Genomic DNA, 18,396 nt, shown 5'->3' with positions numbered 1-18,396 from the left:
TGTCTTTTTTTCTAGTTCCTCTCTTTTTTAGGTCATAAATTGGTCAGAAAAATATCTAAGAAATAAACACACACACACACACACACACACACACACACACACACACATTATAATCCAAGCCTCTGTACCAGGAACTTCTGAGGTTCAATGCACAATCAAGGGCAAAAGTTCCCTGACGAACCCATTGTCTCTACTCCACACGTAGAGCTTGTCCGCCACCTTCCCAGACGCATAATAACGAAGAGAATCATTTATAAGCAGACAAAAACCCCAAACCTCCCTCAGTTTAGAAATGTTGGCTAACAATGAAAGTGAGAATTACAGGAGGTAAAATATGAGGCAAACTTCTAGGCATAGAGGTATACTCTGACTCGTGGTTCACCTCGGTTCACACCTTGGCCAAAACTAATTGTCTGTTCACTCTAATTAGGAGTAAAATTGCCCTGTCTCCATCTTGAATGCTCAGCTCTAGCAATAATTCACACTAGACTACTGTGCTAGTCACGATGTATGAAGAAAAGGATGTAAAGCCATAGAACTGTCATATTCTACTACTGAGTTACAGGGAAATTGCCCACCAAAGGATAATAATCTCTACCGAATTAAGGCGAATGAACTGATGCAAAGAACAAAACATCGGCACTCATAAGCTAGCGTGACTAAGAGCCTGAAGGGAAGAATTATCCAGATTCGATCCTCAGGACATTTCTCAGCCTCAACACCTGCCTGTTCTTCCTTATCTTCCCACAGACCAACTCCTTCCTGACAATTTTAATAATGTGTCCTGATGGTAGGAAGAATGAAAAAAAAAATCATGGTGAAGGGGTCGAGGAAAGTTATACCTCATTCCATCACCTTGAAAGCTGAATAATATCGTCTTGAGGTAGCAGGAATATAATTTTGAAGACGTCTTGGTGGCGAAGGAATAATGGATTGCTTCTGCAGAATTTCCTATTACACGAAAATACGGACTTTTTATGCAGCTGATTTCCTTGCATATCGACTGAAAAAATCCCGAACATGGTAGTCATCATGGAGGAGGTATGAAACTCGCTAAGGATTCCACTGTAACTGTTTTAATAATACTTACGTTAATGGTTCATGCGCTCGCCAAGAACGTTGTGAAAAGTAACTGTGAAAGCGGAGATAGAAGAGTGAAGGTTGCACAGGAAGGCAACATACTTTCAATCTCAGAATCTAAATTTTTACTCAGTTCTTACTATTACAAGACTATTTGTTTTAGAAAGCACCCTAATAGTACAGGGGTTAGTGAAGGCAATATCTAACCTTTCCATTTCGAAAAATTTCTCTACATCTAAATTTTATCGTCTGAAGATAGCACAAGTAAAACGTAAAAGATGTCCTCGAGGTTAAGTTGTTTTTAAAAAGTAGCAACTGTAAAAAATGTCTATACTCGTACTATATACATTTTTTACTGAGCCTTGTACGAGTTGCGGGATTGATTTTTGTCTGTAACCTTAACCTGTCGCATTTCCTTATATGTACAGTTGTTATTCAGTTATGGAGTTTTTTTTTTTTTCTTGCATGACGAAAATCCCTATCATCCTTGTCCCCTTACAGCTTAGTTGATGGCCAAGTGTAGTCAGACTGGAGGGCGGTTTCACGAAGACACATTTCTACCAAATAACTACACCCCTTCAAATTTCTTTTAATCAAAACTTATTTTAAAAGTTGTGGGATTGGCCCAGTTCCGTCAGGTAAAAACAAACAAACTGTAGTACTGCAACACACACAGACAAAAAATTACTGATAAGGTACATACTGTTATTGTGCCTTATTTTGTGCACTGTTATAAGAGTGCAGTCGTAGCCTATTGTATTTCCTTATTAGCAGTTGTTATTGCGTAGGTAATGATGAAGCTAATTTAAGAAGCTTGTCAGTAATAATGGAGCAACGATGACAATGTTGAAGAGTCTAATTTTTTTTTTTTTTTTTCCCGTCTCAAGTTTCTTAAGTTTAGTCTTGCATTACCTCCCACGTTATACCGTTTTTCTCTCAACATTTTTTTCTTTATTTCTTTTTTTTTGAGGAAGGTGTGAAAGTACTATTAAAAGAATAATAATATTAACATGAAAGAATTAGATCTTGTTGCCACAGTGCCGTGAGTGGGTAAGAAGGAAAATAGTGTACCTAATAACTGAAACTGTATGCCTTAAGAGAGTTTAAGTTGGGCCGAAACTGTTATCCCATCCTGTGAAAACAAACCAGCTAAAACTATCTGCATATTCAAACGCCTGATCCCAGAGTTCATTCAGGATGGCTGCAACTAAAACGCCATCAGATCTCTTCATTACACCTCGTCTCCACTCCCCTCACCACCATTTCAAGCCTCTTCATCACAACTCTCCACCACTCCAAGCCTCTCTGTCACCACTCCCTCTCACCACTCCAAGCCTCTCTGTCACCACTCCCCCTGCCATTCCAAGCTTCTCCATCACAACTCACCACTCCCTCCCATCACTCCAAGGCTCCATCTCACAAGTCATCGCCATTCTTTTCCACATTCGAAGCCTCCTCTATCATCAAGCTTTTCTGTCACCTTTTCTGTCACTCTCCTCTGCCACTTCAAGCCTTTCCATCACAAGGTCATTCTTTCATCACTCCCTCCCACCACTCCATAATGTAGAATAATGTGTATCTCCGACTCTATCCCGTAGTTCTCAGGGCTATCATTACCATTAGCTCCTTTACTACAAGATCCTTCTCTTTCTAAATATAATCGTCACCCCGTGTTAAAAATATTACGGAAAAATTATACCTGTGAGGGTGTTATTAGAGGTCGATTTTGGTTCCTGTCAAACGGACGTGAAAAAGTCTCGCATTAACCAGAGCAAAATACAACGCATGTCCTCGGGTTAAAGGGCCCAGACAGGTGTTACTTGTGCTCAAAAGTCCCGCGCTGAACTCTATGCCGCGAGGAACCCATAACCTTGGCGTGACCTAGGGGTGGAGGGGAGTCCGCAAGGTGGGGAGGAGGGTGAGGGAGAGAGGGAAGGGTGGGAGGTGATGGGTGCGAGATAAGGGGTGAGAGGAAGAGGGTGGGGTGAGGGAAATGGTTAAGGGTGGGAGGGGGAGTGTGGATATAAGATCCTCCCTGAATTTTTCTGTCTCCACTCAACAACAATAACCTCCACACGCGACACTCCATCCTTGTCCCCTCAGGTGACGCATAAATGAGATTCATCATTTTTATCATTACCATCGTCATCATCACTACCACCACCATCACTTTCTTTATTACCATCATTATTCGTCATCATCACTACCACCACCACCACTTCCTTTATCATCATCATCATCGCCACTCGACAACAATCCCAGCACACACGACACTCCACCCTCTTTTATATACTACGTCTCCACAAAGTCCGTCTGTATTGTACATATTGAGAATCATCATCATCATCATCACCATCATCACTCAGCTACGATCCCTTCTCCATCACCACCATTCTCATCACAATCATCATCATACACAGCTACCATCCTTCCCACAATGATGCTTCTTTCCTTCATACATGGAGAGGTTCATCATCATCAATTATCATCATCATCATCAACATCACTCAACCAAACAACCTACCAGTCCGTCAGCCTTGGGGATTATTGTTCAGTAGGTAACTTTTCATCACCACCATCACTATCACCACTACCATCATCACCACTACCATCATCATCTCGAACCAACCCCTTAGGAGACAATGACCATGTACAGTTCGGATACATACTTAAATTTTCTTGTACATATTAGCATGGTACCCTTATAATTATGTGTCAAAAAGTGTGACTCTGGAGAAATAGTGTGACAGAGGGTCAAATGTGTGAGAAAAAGTGTGAGAGATTGTAAGAATAAGTGACTGTAAGTGGGTGTGAAAGTGAGCCTGTGAATGCGATAGTTATTGTGAGAGTGTCATGGAGTGAGTGTGTGATGTGATAGAGTGAGCAGATCTGAGAGTATGAATTAGTGTGACAGAGTGAGTGTGTGAGAAAATTGAAGTGTGATGGAGTAAGTGTGAAAGTGTAATGAAGTGAGTAGGTGTGAGAGTGTAATGAAATGAATAAGTATGAGAGTGTGACTGTGTGAGTGAGTGAGCATGTGATAAAAAGTGTGAGTTTATGAGATTGTGCCAGAGTTAGTGAGTGTGAGAGTATAATAAAGTGAGTGTGAGTATATGATAAAGGGAGTGAAGGTGAAATGTGGCTGCGATTGAGTGTGACTGTGGTAGGCTGAGAGTGTGATAGAGTCGCTGAGAGTGTCAGGAAGAGTAAAAATAAGCATAAGTGTGACACAGTGACTGAGTTGACATACCCCTATCCTACTGCATGTACCGTGACAAAAATACTTCCGCCCACCATAATTCAAACTCAGCCATCATTCCACCCCAGTCTGTCTTCATGCACCCTATCCTTACATCCTATCCTTCGCAACCAGAACCTTGAAAAAAATAATAAATAAAAAAGAACTTACCTTCGCCAATGCCATTAAGGTTTATGAATCACCGCTGCAATCCTTATTTCCTACCAGACGAAAACTTTTACGGTCTCACATGGTCAGTTGATTCTACGGTCTTAGTTCGCCCTGTCTCATAGAATCAAAAAGCGTATACCTCCTCTAACGCAAAAAAAAAATCATGATTTAGCCTTGCATCTGGGTCAGGATCCACCTCAAAGTCTAATCAGTCCTTCCTTGACCCATTGCCAACCTGTCCACCAGATTTCAGTGATGTCTAATATTAAATTTTTGAGGTATCTCGTACACAAACAGACAAACCGACAAAAAACGCAGGTGAATTCATAAACTCCGTCCTACTTCGTTGGTGGAGGTAATTATCTTGTAAGTATCTTGATGTAGCACGTTTATTTTAACCCGAGGATGATCCATAGCTCCTATCAGCTCAGTTCATGGCCACTGTAGTCAGCGCGAGATTCCTTTCCTAAATCTAATAAAATCGTCCGGTAGCAACCCGAATAAACTTAAAAATGGCAACAAAAACATCGCTCGGATTCACGAGATTAAGATTCTCGTCAAGACTAGAGGTCAGGAAAAGTAGGAAGTTTTTGCTGCTGCCACGTGAGGATTATGTAAGGGGTGTGTTCCGGGTGGCATGGGAGGGCTCGTAACTCCCTTTGTTTAGCGATTTATATTTTTTACTGCTCATTAACTTTCTCTTGTATATTATTCATATTGTTTTAAAATCATTATCATTAGTCTTCGTAACGTACAGGAGGGTAATGAGGTGTAATATGCAGACTAAATTGCTTTGGCAGAGGTCTCACGAAATCTTCAAAATCTTAACATTGTCTAGGGAGTTATTCATATCGTTTTAAAATATAGTTTCCCTCAATAACGTACAGAAGGATACTGAGGTAAAAGGTGCAGAATGAACAGCTAAGGAGGATGTCTTACGAATCCTCCAAAGCTACTCAGAAGGTGACCCTGTGAGATTCGTTTTTGTAAGGGCGCTTTCCAGGAACCGGCTTGAGTGAGGGATGGAGGTGCATTGTGAGGGAAGTAGGAAAATAACACACACACACACACACACACACACACACACACACACACACACACACACACACACACACACACACACACAATGAAGAAGACCGTGCCTGATTTGATAAAAGGTGTACAGTTATCGAAAGACTGTATAGGTGTGTGTGTGTGTGTGTGTGTGTGTGTGTGTGTGTGTGTGTGTGTGTCTGTGAAAGTAGGAAATTTTTCAGGCGTAAAAGGTACGTGTGTGTGTGTGTGTGTGTGTGTGTGTGTGTGTGTGTGTGTGAAAGTAGGAAAATTTTCAGGAGTAAAAGGTACGTGTGTGTGTGTGTGTGTGTGTGTGTGTGTGTGTGTGTGAAAGTAGGAAAATTTTCAGGAGTAAAAGGTACGTGTGTGTGTGTGTGTGTGTATGAAAGTAGGAAATTTTTCAGAAGGTAAGAGGTAAGTTGCCTTCACCTCATCATGAAATGTTGTTGACCTACCTACCAAACATGTCCATTTCAGCAACAGAAAGATTATTACATTACTGTCAGTCTCGTTTAATCATTTCGCACTTCATATTGATTACGTCCACTCTTACATAATTAATATTGTCACATTTGCTATCAGTGCTGTTTGAAGTCTCCCCTTCATTTATTTTTATATACTGGTCAAATAGTTTGCTTACACATACAGATCATATAAGCACCCTCAATCATTTTATAACACCACTTTCCTAGCATATACTCTCTATGGAAGGTGGGTATGAGCGCCGAACTGGTGATATGTGAAGGTTTGTGGCACGTTGGAGTACTGCCGTGGCTCAGGTAAACTATTATATATGTGCCAGGGTTCGGATACATACATAACAGTTCAGTGTCAGAAAGATCAGCGAGTTCTGTCGTCGAGGGTAAGGAGTTGTTTTTGTTGAGAATGGGGAATTTCCACCATTGACAGTAAGACGTTTTTATCGTTGAGAATAAGACGTTTTCGTCATCGTGAGTCAAGCGTTTTAATGTGGAGTGTAACTAACTGCCTCTTCAAACTCACATCTGACTCTAACATATTCTGGCGCAAATTTGGCCGATGGTGTAGGTCTGTATAAATATTTGGAAGAACACTTGTTTCACTGGGCTGAGTTCTGGGCAAGCTGTTTCTCAATGCCAACTATATTATATAGAGGACAGTGAAAAACAGCTTGCCCAGAACGTAATCCAGTGACACGGGGTATTTTTCATTTTACATTTACCCCGACTTACAGAATCGGATAGTTTTGCGTCAGATTATAGGTCATATACTAGTAACTCCACTGTCACCTAAAATGCGGTCCTAAATCTGATTCTGCCCTTATTTTGGAGAGGTCCTAAGATATTTTTGTCACTGAGAGTGTGATTTTCTACTGTTAAGGGTGGGAAGCTGCTGTTAAGAGAGGGAAGTTTCTGCTGTGTGTATTGTTAAGAGTGGAATGCTTCTCTTGTTAAGAATGGAAAATATGTATTATTAAGAATGCAAAGTTTCTATAAGAGAGACGAGCTTCTGTTGTAAAAAAATGGAAAGCCTATTGATAAGAGTTAAGAGGAGAGCTAAGAGGAGAGTTTCTTTTGTTTAGAGTGAAAAAATTCTACTGTTAAGACTGGAAGAATTTATTGTTAAGAGCAGAAGTTTTTGTCATTAACGGTACGGCAGGATTCTGTCGTCGAAAGCAGCTTTCTGTCTTTCCTTCAAAAGTACCACATATAAGAAACTCGTTCTGCACGGGAAAATCCCCAAGGTACAGGTTCTAAGGTGAGTCAGGTGAGTGAGAGGGCAGGAGGGTTTGGCAACAGGGAAGGGTGATCTTACTTCCCTGCAGAATAATACCACTCCCTATGACTCTCTCTCTCTCTCTCTCTCTCTCTCTCTCTCTCAGCTGAATAAAATCATCTGGCATTAGCTGGAATAAAGTGCTGGAATTGCGCCGACGACGAGAGGTTTAACCCCTTCAAAACCATGGTGTATTTTCTTTTTTTGTTACTGCCAGACGATTTTACTCAACTCAGTCAAGATCTATATTAATAAAGGGGTTAATGAAAGCTGAATCTAACCCCTCCTGTTCGAAATGTCTCTCCTGAAGTAAACAAAATCGTCTGAAGGCAGCAAGAATATAAGTAAAAACTGCGTCATCAAAGTAAAGGGAGAAATAACGTCATGTATTCCATTTTTTTAAATTTTATTTTAATTTAGTGTCACGAGTTTATGATATATCCAAGGTGACTAAAACAAACACACACACACACACACACACACACACACACACACACACACACACACACACACACACACACACACACACACACACACACACACACACACACACACACACACACACACCTGCAAATTCTCTACTTCCAATTACCTATATTCTTTTTACTCTAAATTTGGCCAAAAAATACCACTTATCCCAATTGAATGCGGAATTATACCAGTAAATTAACACCAGAATATGGATCAAGTCACGTAGCATTGTCTTTTTCTGACGCTGTAATGCTGGTCAAGAAAAAGTGCCATGGAAAAATGTAGAGCTGTAGCATTGCCCTTTTTCTGCCTCTATAATGCTAGTCACGAAGATGCGCTACGGAAAAAATGTAGAGATGTAGCACTGTCTTTTTATGCCACCATAATGCTAGTCACGAAGAGGTGCTTAGGAAATAATAAGGAGCCGTGGCATCGCATTTTTCTTCCTCTGAACTATGCGAAATAAGCCACAAAAAGGACGAAAATTTTTGGCCAAAGTTAAGGTGAACGAACTGTGATCAACTCAGTCTCTCTCCCGTCGCTTCCACATGACATTAATATTATCTCTTTATCAGAAAATTCGATTCCCCTTCATTATCTCCAGAAAATTCTATTACCCTCTAATATACGTTATCTTCAAATTTTATCAGCAATCAAATAATCTGCGTTCCTCCTTCCCGCCATTTCCATATCAACTCAATTTTTATATTTCATCGCTAAATTCGTTATCATATTGCCTTTATCGCTAATTATATGTCGCTCTGCATTCAAGATCAGAGTTCATTGGCCTTTTGAATTAGAGTTACGCCTTTTATGAATTATTGTAATTATTTTTAGACGGTTTTATTCCGCTTTGGAGAGGTCTTGAGGTGAAGAGGTTGAAAATGGAGGAGGACGTGAAGTAGGGTGGCTTACCTTGGTGGGGGAGAGCGGTGGCGGGTTCACTCAGCGATCAGATAGATAGATAGATAGATGGATAGATAGATAATGGATGGATAGAGAGATAGATAAATAGATCGATAGATAAAAAGGTAAATATGGGTAAGTAGGTAGGTAGATAAGAAGGCCAGTACACAGGAGACCGATAGATAAGTAGATAGGTAGGTAGGTAGGTAGATAAACTGATAAGTAGATAGGTAGTTAAGCCGAAACACAGACTGACCGACAGACAAACAGACAGATAGGCAGATAGATAGACAGATATATGGATGAATTTATAGAAAGATAGACAGATCGACAGCATGGCAAGTAAACAGACAGACAGGTGAATAAACAGAGACAGATATGGATAGTCTGACTGACTGACCGACAAATCGCTAGGTAAAGGAATAGAATAACAGCCTGTATTTGAGCCTATTCTGTTGTTGTGCATGGATAATCAAAGGTAAACACAGCCAGGTTCCTTTGACCACGAGAAGGTTGAAAGAGAAAGTGTAAAGAAGGGAGACTGGCGAGGGGAATGAGCAGAGGACGAAAAGAGAGAGAGAGAGAGAGAGAGAGAGAGAGAGAGAGAGAGAGAGAGAGAGAGAGAAATGGGAAAATAATAACGGATAATTAAATATTAGATTAAAGTTTAACGAAAAACTGGATTTATTTCCTACCTCTTTAGTGCCTTGATGTCTTTTATTCTTGCTGCTTCCAGACGATTTTATTCAGCTTAGGATGGACCTCACGTACTGCAGAGGTTAACGCCTGCAAAAAAAAAAAAAAACAATAAAATAATGAAAAAATAAATAGACAAATCATAGGAATTTTAGATGTCAGGGTAAACATTTGCAAACATACCTATTTCCATGTTTCAACTTTAAATCGTTAGGTGGAATCCAAGCTTCCATTTTGTAGTGATAATTGCTAAGGGGTACGTAGCGGAGATAGAACGTATTTGCCTCTTCGACACACCTGTATCATTGCCAGGCTGACCATATCTATTAGCCACAAGTGTTCCTTAAATGACTTACGAATTAGGGGTGAGATGTGAAGGGGGAGGGAGGAGACCGAAGATGAGATGGAAGGGATGGAGTGGAGATTTACATGCCACAGAGAGGAGTGAGTTGGAGACAGAGCAGGATTAATGCGTGTGGCTAAAGGGAGAGAGAGAGAGAGAGGGGGGGGGGGACATAAAAGATACAGGAAACAACGATAGAAATTAGTTACCAGCTTTGACATACTGAGGACAGAGAAAGTTAAATCGCCTCTGCAAAGGTAATCGGGATAGAATAATGAAGGCTATATAGTCTCTCTCTCTCTCTCTCTCTCTCTCTCTCTCTCTCTCTCTCTCTCTCTCTCTCACGACAAAAGGAGAAAAAGGGAACGCGGTGGAAAACAAGAAAACAGGTACATGAGGGAGAGTTTTGTGGAGTGGCGAAAGAGAGAGTGATGATGATTTCCGAGCGAGAGATTTGAAGCCCTTCCTGTTAGGAGTCACAACACACACACACACACACACCAACACACACACACACACACACACACACACACACACACACATACACACGGAAAGACAGACAGAGAGACAGACAGAAGCACACATTTAAAAAAAAAAAATACATACCTCTGTACATAGAAACACCAATGCTTTAAATTACAGAAGGACACACACACACACACACACACACACACGTGGCGGCAACCTCGGTTCAGGTTTATTCAGCCTGGATCTCTCTCTCTCTCTCTCTCTCTCTCTCTCTCTCTCTCTCTCTCTTTCATCGTGTGCTGTTATCATCATCATCATCACGTTCATAGTCGTTACCACCTTTTTCATCATCATAATCATCATATTCATCATTTCAGCAATCTTTTTCTGCATCATCATTATCCTTTTAGTGACCATCATCATCATCTTTTCCTGCAGAACTATCATCATCATCATCATCACCATCATCATCACCATCATTATCATCATCATCATCATCATCATCATCATCACTGGGCACATTGTAGGGGAGACTCGTATGATTTAGCAAGCTGCAGGCCTATAAATTATAGTCTAACTCTGGGTTTTCCCTAAGCCTGCCCTCATATCACTGGCTCCTGGGCCCTGGGGGGATGTGTGTGTGTGTGTGTGTGTGTGTGTGTGTGTGTGTGTGAGAGAGAGAGAGAGAGAGAGAGAGAGAGAGAGAGAGAGAGAGAGAGATGGTGGTAGCGTGGCGGTCGTGACGGTGGTTGTGCTGCTGGTGGTGGTGTCGTAGTGATGATGGTGATGTAATAGTGACGGTAGCGAAGGTGGTGGTGGTGGTGAGGTGGCGGTGAGGGTGAGGGTGGTATGATGTGGTTGTGATGGTGATGGTGGTGCTGTGATGGTGGTGGTGGTGGTCGTGTGGTGGTGTTGGTGTGGCTTAAAGTGAATATTAATGTAAGGAGTGAGAGATAGAAGGCCAATGCACTGTACCCCAGGCAAGTAGGAACTCCAGAGGTCTAATGAGAACAGCCATTTATTTTCACCACCGTCATCATTATCATTATCATGTTCACCTTGCTGTCGTTATTGTGGATGATTGAGACTCATTCTCTCGTGACCTCCGTGGACTGTATGCTATGCTTACGTGGCCTGACTCTTGTAATCCACCATCTTTCTGTCCAGTCATACGGAGGGAGCTAAGGGACGTTTGTATGAACCTGGAGCAAGACTAGTAACCGCAGCAAGGTAAACATGGTAACAATATTGATGACGCTGGGTTAGAAAGAAAGAAAAAAAACTCTCCTTATTGGAACTTCGGAGTTTCCATTTGCCCCGGGTATAGTGCAATGGCCTTCTCTCCGTCGCTTCTCACACTGATACTCCCCTTCTACCCCACCACCACCTGTTTAACTACCACCACCACCATCACTCTCATTACTACATCACACCACCATCACCATCATCACCTCATCACCACCGTCATTACCACGCCACCATCGTCACCATCACATTAGTTAAGTCTGTGCCACTATATGAAAGCGTCTCCCGGCACCAAATTTACCTTATTCCCCGGTAATTAGTGAGATGGATGGGATTTAGAAACAGAAAAGCATATAAACACATCATTATGATATGAATAGAACCTCACGCCATCTAAAAATGATAGAAAAGCTCGTGATCGTGGTGATGATGATGATGATGATGAGCATTTTGTCAAGTCAATAAAGCATTACACAAACCAGTAATGACGGACTCTCCTTCCTGCAGTCGCTTATTAGTTTTTATGTTTTTTGTTTGTTTTCAATATGCCTTAAACTGAATACCTCACTTAAGGATATTTTGTAGTTTCAGATTCTATTAATATTCTCAGGCTCTTGTAACTCACTCTAAGCTAAACAGAATCGTCTGGATTTAAAAGATATAGAATTCTGACGTTGCCTTGACTGGAGTTGCCTTTTACTGTCACCACTTCATCTCTCGCTCATCGTCGAACTGTTGCATTTGTGTCTCTTTTCAGTCGCTGCTTCAATGGTCACTGCCCTTCTGAACTGTCTGCCTGCATCCCCCCTCCGTTACCGCAGGCACGTAGCACCTGTGTGGCAGTAAACTCTCATCCCTTTTCTGTCCATCTCTCCCATGCAAGAGTTAACTGATACTCACAGTCCTTCACGTAAGCAACAGATCTACTCAGGAACTGTTTTCCTTTGCCTGTCTTTCCTTTTGCTCTAGCCTCCAGTCCTTTAAACGCAATATGTCCAGACATCGTCGAAATGGACTGCTCATGAATTTGGTTCTCCTCTTCCCCCCTTTTTATTTTCATTCTTTCTATTGGAGGGAACAGGCTTGCGGGCTAGTAGCTTTTGGTTCTCTCTTCCTTGCATAAAAAATATAAGGTGTATTGAGAGAAGTATCAACAATATCATTCTCGTATACACATTCTTATCTGAAAGAAAAATAAATAAGCTGTTGGCCGTCAGTAAGGATGACATGCGAAAAGACACAACCATGAGAAGGTAATGTATCAGATCGGACCAGTTCCTTCAGCCTCGTTTCAATTTGTTGAGTTAAGATTGCTTTTCCTATTGTTTTTAGACCTCTGTACTCAGATCTCATTAACTCACTGACACTAGTAGTGAGTTTTCTTGATATAATCTGTCTTCCATTAAATGACTGTCTTCAACTATGGGAGAGACTTATAGTAGTGAAGGAGTTAACGAAGCCTATATTAATCCCTCCAGTTTGAAAAGTTTTCTTCATATGAAGAATATGGTCTGACTATGGCAAGAATAAAGCTAAAATTATACGTCCTTTAGCTAAAGGAGTTGACAGCCCAAATTACAACACTTCCTTCCATCCTGCTAACCAGTGTTTGGTGTCATGATCCTTCTCAGACGTCATTAGGATTCCAGTTATCTAATTATCTATGTGTTTTGCTCTCGAGGCCCCCTTCATCACGTGTCAGGACCTCGTAACACTGGAGCCGTAGTCTAATGTACAGTCGAGTCGTAAGGAGGCGGAAGAGGGTACGTAACACCTCTTCCGTACTGATTTATCTCGGTGTTACACCTTATCATTCTCTTGCATACTACTGTACTTACCTTTTTTTTAAATTAACATGGATTCCTATAATAACATACAAGAGGTTACTGAGATGTCATATGCAAAATAAATCGCCAAAGAAGAACGTTATGGGGAAATCTCCAAATCCACTCATAATACGATCCTGTGCCCATTTGCAGCCACAACTTATACAGACCCTTACACTACAGGACGTCCCTTCACAACTACGGGAAATAAGTTTGTCACATTTCAAACTAGCGTAATGCATACTGGTAATGATATGACACTTGAGTTATTATTAATATTAACTGTGACACTGTTTCTTCCGTGTCTGTGGCCGGGTATATACTGTAATATAGGTATGTTGAAGGAGATTTAGAGACAAACCCAAAGAGATATATAACTAGATGCCTAATAAGATCTGGGAACTAAGATTTAAAAAACAGAACCATAAGAACACAACCACAAGTATGCATGACAGACAAACAACTAAAACCAAGGCTGAAGCAACTGGCCTTATTCTACACTTGATAGAAACCGCAGTTAAACAATAGCTGGAAGTGTCGCATACTGCTTTAACCCTCTCACAGTCAAGACATCCATGGGTTTCTTTTCTGCCTAACGCCAGACGAATTTATTCAGTGGAGAGAAGCTCTCTATATCTATCTATCTATCTATCTATCTATCTATCTATCTATATATATATATATATATATATATATATATATATATATATATATATATATATATATATATATATATATAAAGTGCATTTAAGTACATTTGTACATGTCTTTGACGCTAGATAACGCATGGCACAAAGCAGCTGTGTGTGTAACGCATGGTGGATGAGACCTGGAGCACACTCATAAGAATGACATATAAGGAACGTTGTTGATATCTGGGTACTGAGGTATAAAAACAACCAGAAGCACGATGACCAAGTGTTCTGAGCAAGGTCACTTTACCACAGTCTGTTCGCACCTAGGCTAGAAATACGAGTAGAAACATGGATTCTAAATCCAATGGTTGTGTACTGGAGTTCGGTGGAATGTTTTGGTGATTTCCTACAGCCAAACAACGGAAACCAAGGATAAAGTAACTGGGTTGGTCCGACAGCTGATGTAAGATGAAACTCTGACGAGGCTGGAAATGCAGCAGACAGCCTTGAATATATTCCGTAAAAAAGAAAAATAAACGATTGTAATAACTAAGGTCACTCAGTGCAGCTGCACATTTACTTTACCTCCTTAAAAAAGTCTCTAGAAACTTATAACTATAGTTCAATATAATTTTGCATATGTTTTGTTCTGACACAGACTACACAACCGTCCTGTACGCAACAAATGCCACCATACCCCTACTTATGTCACCCCTTGGACACGAATACCCTCCATCCATACTAAATACATGCTAGGGCTGTCTCAACTAGCACTGGTGTGATTGTATTAGCGGTGTGTTTATTTAAAAAAACAATGGCTGAGTCTTGTGGCTGAGCAGTTAACAATGTTTTAGCGAGATTCATATCTTTAAACTCCCTCAGCTTGGGCTCGATCTTGCGCATTTCGTGTCAGCAGTCCTTACCTCTACCATTAGACCACTACTCCCTCCTACCAGACATATCGCAGTGTGCCCAGAGACGACAGAAAGAAGACAAACATGGGGTACGTAATCACGGAGGGTAATGAGGTAGAGTAGTGGGTCAGTGAGGTTAGTATAAAGGAGTACAAAGGAATACATGGGAAAGCAAACAGCGACAGACCTGTTTGTCCTTTAGCAGCTATTCGGTATAGGGAAGGTTACAACTAACAAAATTATTATCTCAGTTAAAGTCAAGAAAAGAAAAGCAAGAAGAATCCCCCCACCCACCAAACTTTCCAGCCGAAGCCGGCAGGAAATAGTGAGAAGGATTACCAAGCAGCACAGAAAAACTGCCATGGAAAATTCATAGGAAAGAAGGAAAAGAAATCTTATTCTGCATTAAATACCTGCAAGGGAAGGCAGAGCGGGTGATGAGGCAAAGAGGTAGGGTGGTAAGGCAGAGCGGTAGGGTTGTGAAACAAAGAAGTAGGATGGTGAGGCAGAGAAGTAAAGTGTAGAGGAAGAGAGGTAGGGTGGTAAGGCACAGAGGTAAGGTGGTGAGGCAGAGGGGATGGTGAGGCAGAGGGGGTGGTGAGGCAGGAAGGGTAGTGAGGTAAGGAGGGTAGTGAGGCAGGGCGGGTAGTGAGGCAGGGAGGGTGGTGAGGCAGTGGGTAGAGGCACGGTAGAGGCACGGCCTGTTTGAGAAGGCCGTGGTAGGGGTGAGCCATGGCGAGTAGTGAGACAGAGAGGATGGTGTGGCAGGGCGGGAGGTGAGACAGGGAGGGATGATAAGGCAGGGAGTGTAGTTAGGCCGAAAACGACAGCGACTGGAAGACCATGAGGTAGGGTGTAGGTGAGGTAGGGTTATGGGGGGTGGGGGGATGTATGGCAGTGGTAAAGCAAGAGAGAGAGAGAGAGAGAAAGGGTGGGTGGGAAGGAGGTCAGGTGCAAGAGAGGGTCAGACACCGTACGTGAGTTAACAAATGTACCGTTACTCACTGCACCATGCAAGGCGGTAGAGGAGGGGAGGAGGAACAGAAAAGGGAGGAGGAGGGAGAGGGGGAAAGGAAGGCGGGGAGAAGCAACGGGGTAAAGAAGGAGGAGGGAGAGGAGAGGGTGGAGGGAAAGGAGAAAAAGACAGAAGACGAGAGAGGAGAAAGGCTGGGGGGAGGAGCGAGAGGGGAAATGAAAAGGAAGAGGAGAAAAAGAGGGGGGCACGAATCTGCAGAGGAATGTTACGTAATATGGAATAAAGTTCCATTTTTCTCCAGTTCCTTCCCTCCCTATCCACACCTTGCACTCCCACACACGTACCACATAGAGCCGTCCTCATGACTTTTCCCCCTTTCTACACCTACCTGTAGCTTTCACCACATTATCCTCACATATTTTCCTCATGTGACCTTACACTTAGTACAAAAGTTATCGATGCACACTACACGAAAGACAGTCTAACACCATTAGCGTTGTCTGGCGCAAAAATGCTTTATGATTCCTCCTCACATTGATAAACTTGCCTTTTCATGAGAATGCATTATCGCTTGCTTGTGATGTGTCCTAGGTGGTACTGTTATCATATAAATATCGAGATGGTAATAAATTAATCAGCAGGGGACATCACAAGCCATGGTGATCATTTAGGATATCCCTGTCATTCTCCCTCCTTCTATTATTTTGAGCTAGTGTACCTTAGGGCGAATATAAGGTACAGTAGTAATAGTTTTATCACTAAGGCTCCTGTGACTCACTCGACTGAATAAAGTCCAATAATAATAATAATAATGATAATAATAATAATAATGATAATAATAATAATAATAATAATAATAATAATAATAATAATAAAAATAATAATAAAATAATAATTATTACTACTTTCGATATTTATACATAGACATTTTGATAACCATGAACTGATGTTTTAGTTTTAATTATATTGACTTCTATTCCACCGAGTATTTCCAGGTATGGCGTTAGTTATTTCAGCATTAAGGTTTTCATTTTGCCTTATATATATTTCTGATTAACGACAGACGACTACATTCTGCTACACAAATTATTCCCAGCGAAAAGGGGCAAAATCTGTCTAAATTTAACTCATCCACTGATTTCAACAAACTTAAGAATTTTAGTCGAGTTAACGTAAGATCTTGGTATTAAGGGGAATCTTGCCTTAAAAGTTTCATGTACGCTACTTACTGTAATATCGACCTGGTTTGATTAAATAACATACAAGGGGATGCTGAGATGTAAAGTGCAGAATAAATAGGTAAGGAAGAGGCGTTACGAAACCTCCAAAGGCACTTAAAAGAAGAGACCATGAGAGTAAATTATAACTGCTTCTTCAGATGCTTTTGCTTATTTGTTTTGATAATAACAAATTTATATTTCGTTTAACTATAATCACTTATATTCCACAGTGCATTTTCAGCTTCCATCTGACTAACTTTTACTTTTTCATTCCAGAAAATATTTGGTATATTCCCACTAGTTCCTCAAACAAAAAAAATCCACAGCAACCGATCAAAAATGCAGCACAGACAGCCATAAAAGAAAGTAAAAAAAAAAAAGATCTGCCACAAGATTGAAAAACAGATAATTAGAAAAAATATTGTCATTATGTGGAGCAGAGAGTAACTGAAAAAGGTTATTAATTCTTTAACAAAATCGGCTTAAAAAAATCATCTGAGGGGGAAAAAATCAGCCCAGCATGTGGAACAGATAATGAATATCAGCGTATAAATTTGCTATAACATCAGAGAGAAAAAAAATAATAAAAATTACCAACCGAGCATGTGGCAAAGACAGTCATAAAAAAAAAGAAAAGAAAAGTTACAAAATCTGCTGTTAATCAAAATATCTCCTAACTACAAAGGAAAATAGTAAAAAAAAGAAGTAGAAAGCAGAGCAAAAAGAAGACGATTCAAGATGCTTCAACCTTCACAAGACTGGGCCTCTGGGATGAAGGCCAGTTTCGGGTGGGCCGACTACCTCATTTTTGGCGGGATGTTGCTCGCCTCCCTCTGCATCGGCATCTTCTACGCCATCAAGGGCAGGAACAAGGCCAATGACGAGTTCCTGATGGGAGGCCGAAGTCTGACATGCTTCCCTGTCTCCTTGTCGCTTCTGGCATCGTATATCTCGGCTATTTTAGTGCTTGGTGAGTAAAATTGATAGTGAGGAGGTGAGTGAGAGGTGATGTGACGAATTCCTACTGGGGCCGAAGTGCGACCTGTTTCCCTGTTTCCATATCCCTTCTGGCATCATATATCTCGGCTATTTTGGTGCTGTTGAGTTATTTAGGATTTTGGAGATTGTTGTGGTGATGATCTGGTATTGTGGTGATGGTGATGAGTGGTGATGATGCAAGTGAGTGGTGGTGAAGATGGTGATCAGAAAGAGCTGTGGTGAAGGGTTGATGGATGGTAATTTAGTTGAAGACGGTGAATAATGAGAAAAATTCGATTCCTGCTGGGGCCAAAATCTAACCTGTTTCCTCGCCATCATGTAGCTTCTGTCATCCTATATCTCGGCAATATTAGTACTTGGTAGGCACTGAGGAGTCTGGTGAACATTTTGATGATGGTGA

At 41.2% G+C, this 18,396-nt stretch overlaps 1 protein-coding gene across 1 annotated transcript in view; it reads left to right on the top strand.

The window, feature by feature from the left end:
- The window catches only part of LOC145407909 (sodium-dependent multivitamin transporter-like), a 327,055-nt gene that overhangs the window by 282,496 nt on the left and 26,163 nt on the right, over positions 1-18,396 (top strand). Inside the window, exon 2 of the mRNA XM_080278768.1 lies at positions 17,707-17,967. Coding sequence (XP_080134894.1) covers positions 17,736-17,967 — 232 coding nt within the window. The 5' untranslated portion in view covers positions 17,707-17,735. The remainder of the gene's footprint in view (positions 1-17,706; positions 17,968-18,396) is intronic.

The sequence above is a fragment of the Coenobita brevimanus genome, chromosome 74 (genome assembly GCF_032717465.1).
Source record: "Coenobita brevimanus isolate Jiangsu-jjx chromosome 74, ASM3271746v2, whole genome shotgun sequence".
In the NCBI taxonomy this organism is placed as follows: Eukaryota; Metazoa; Arthropoda; class Malacostraca; order Decapoda; family Coenobitidae; genus Coenobita; species Coenobita brevimanus.
This window is presented reverse-complemented; position numbering and strand designations above follow the sequence as displayed.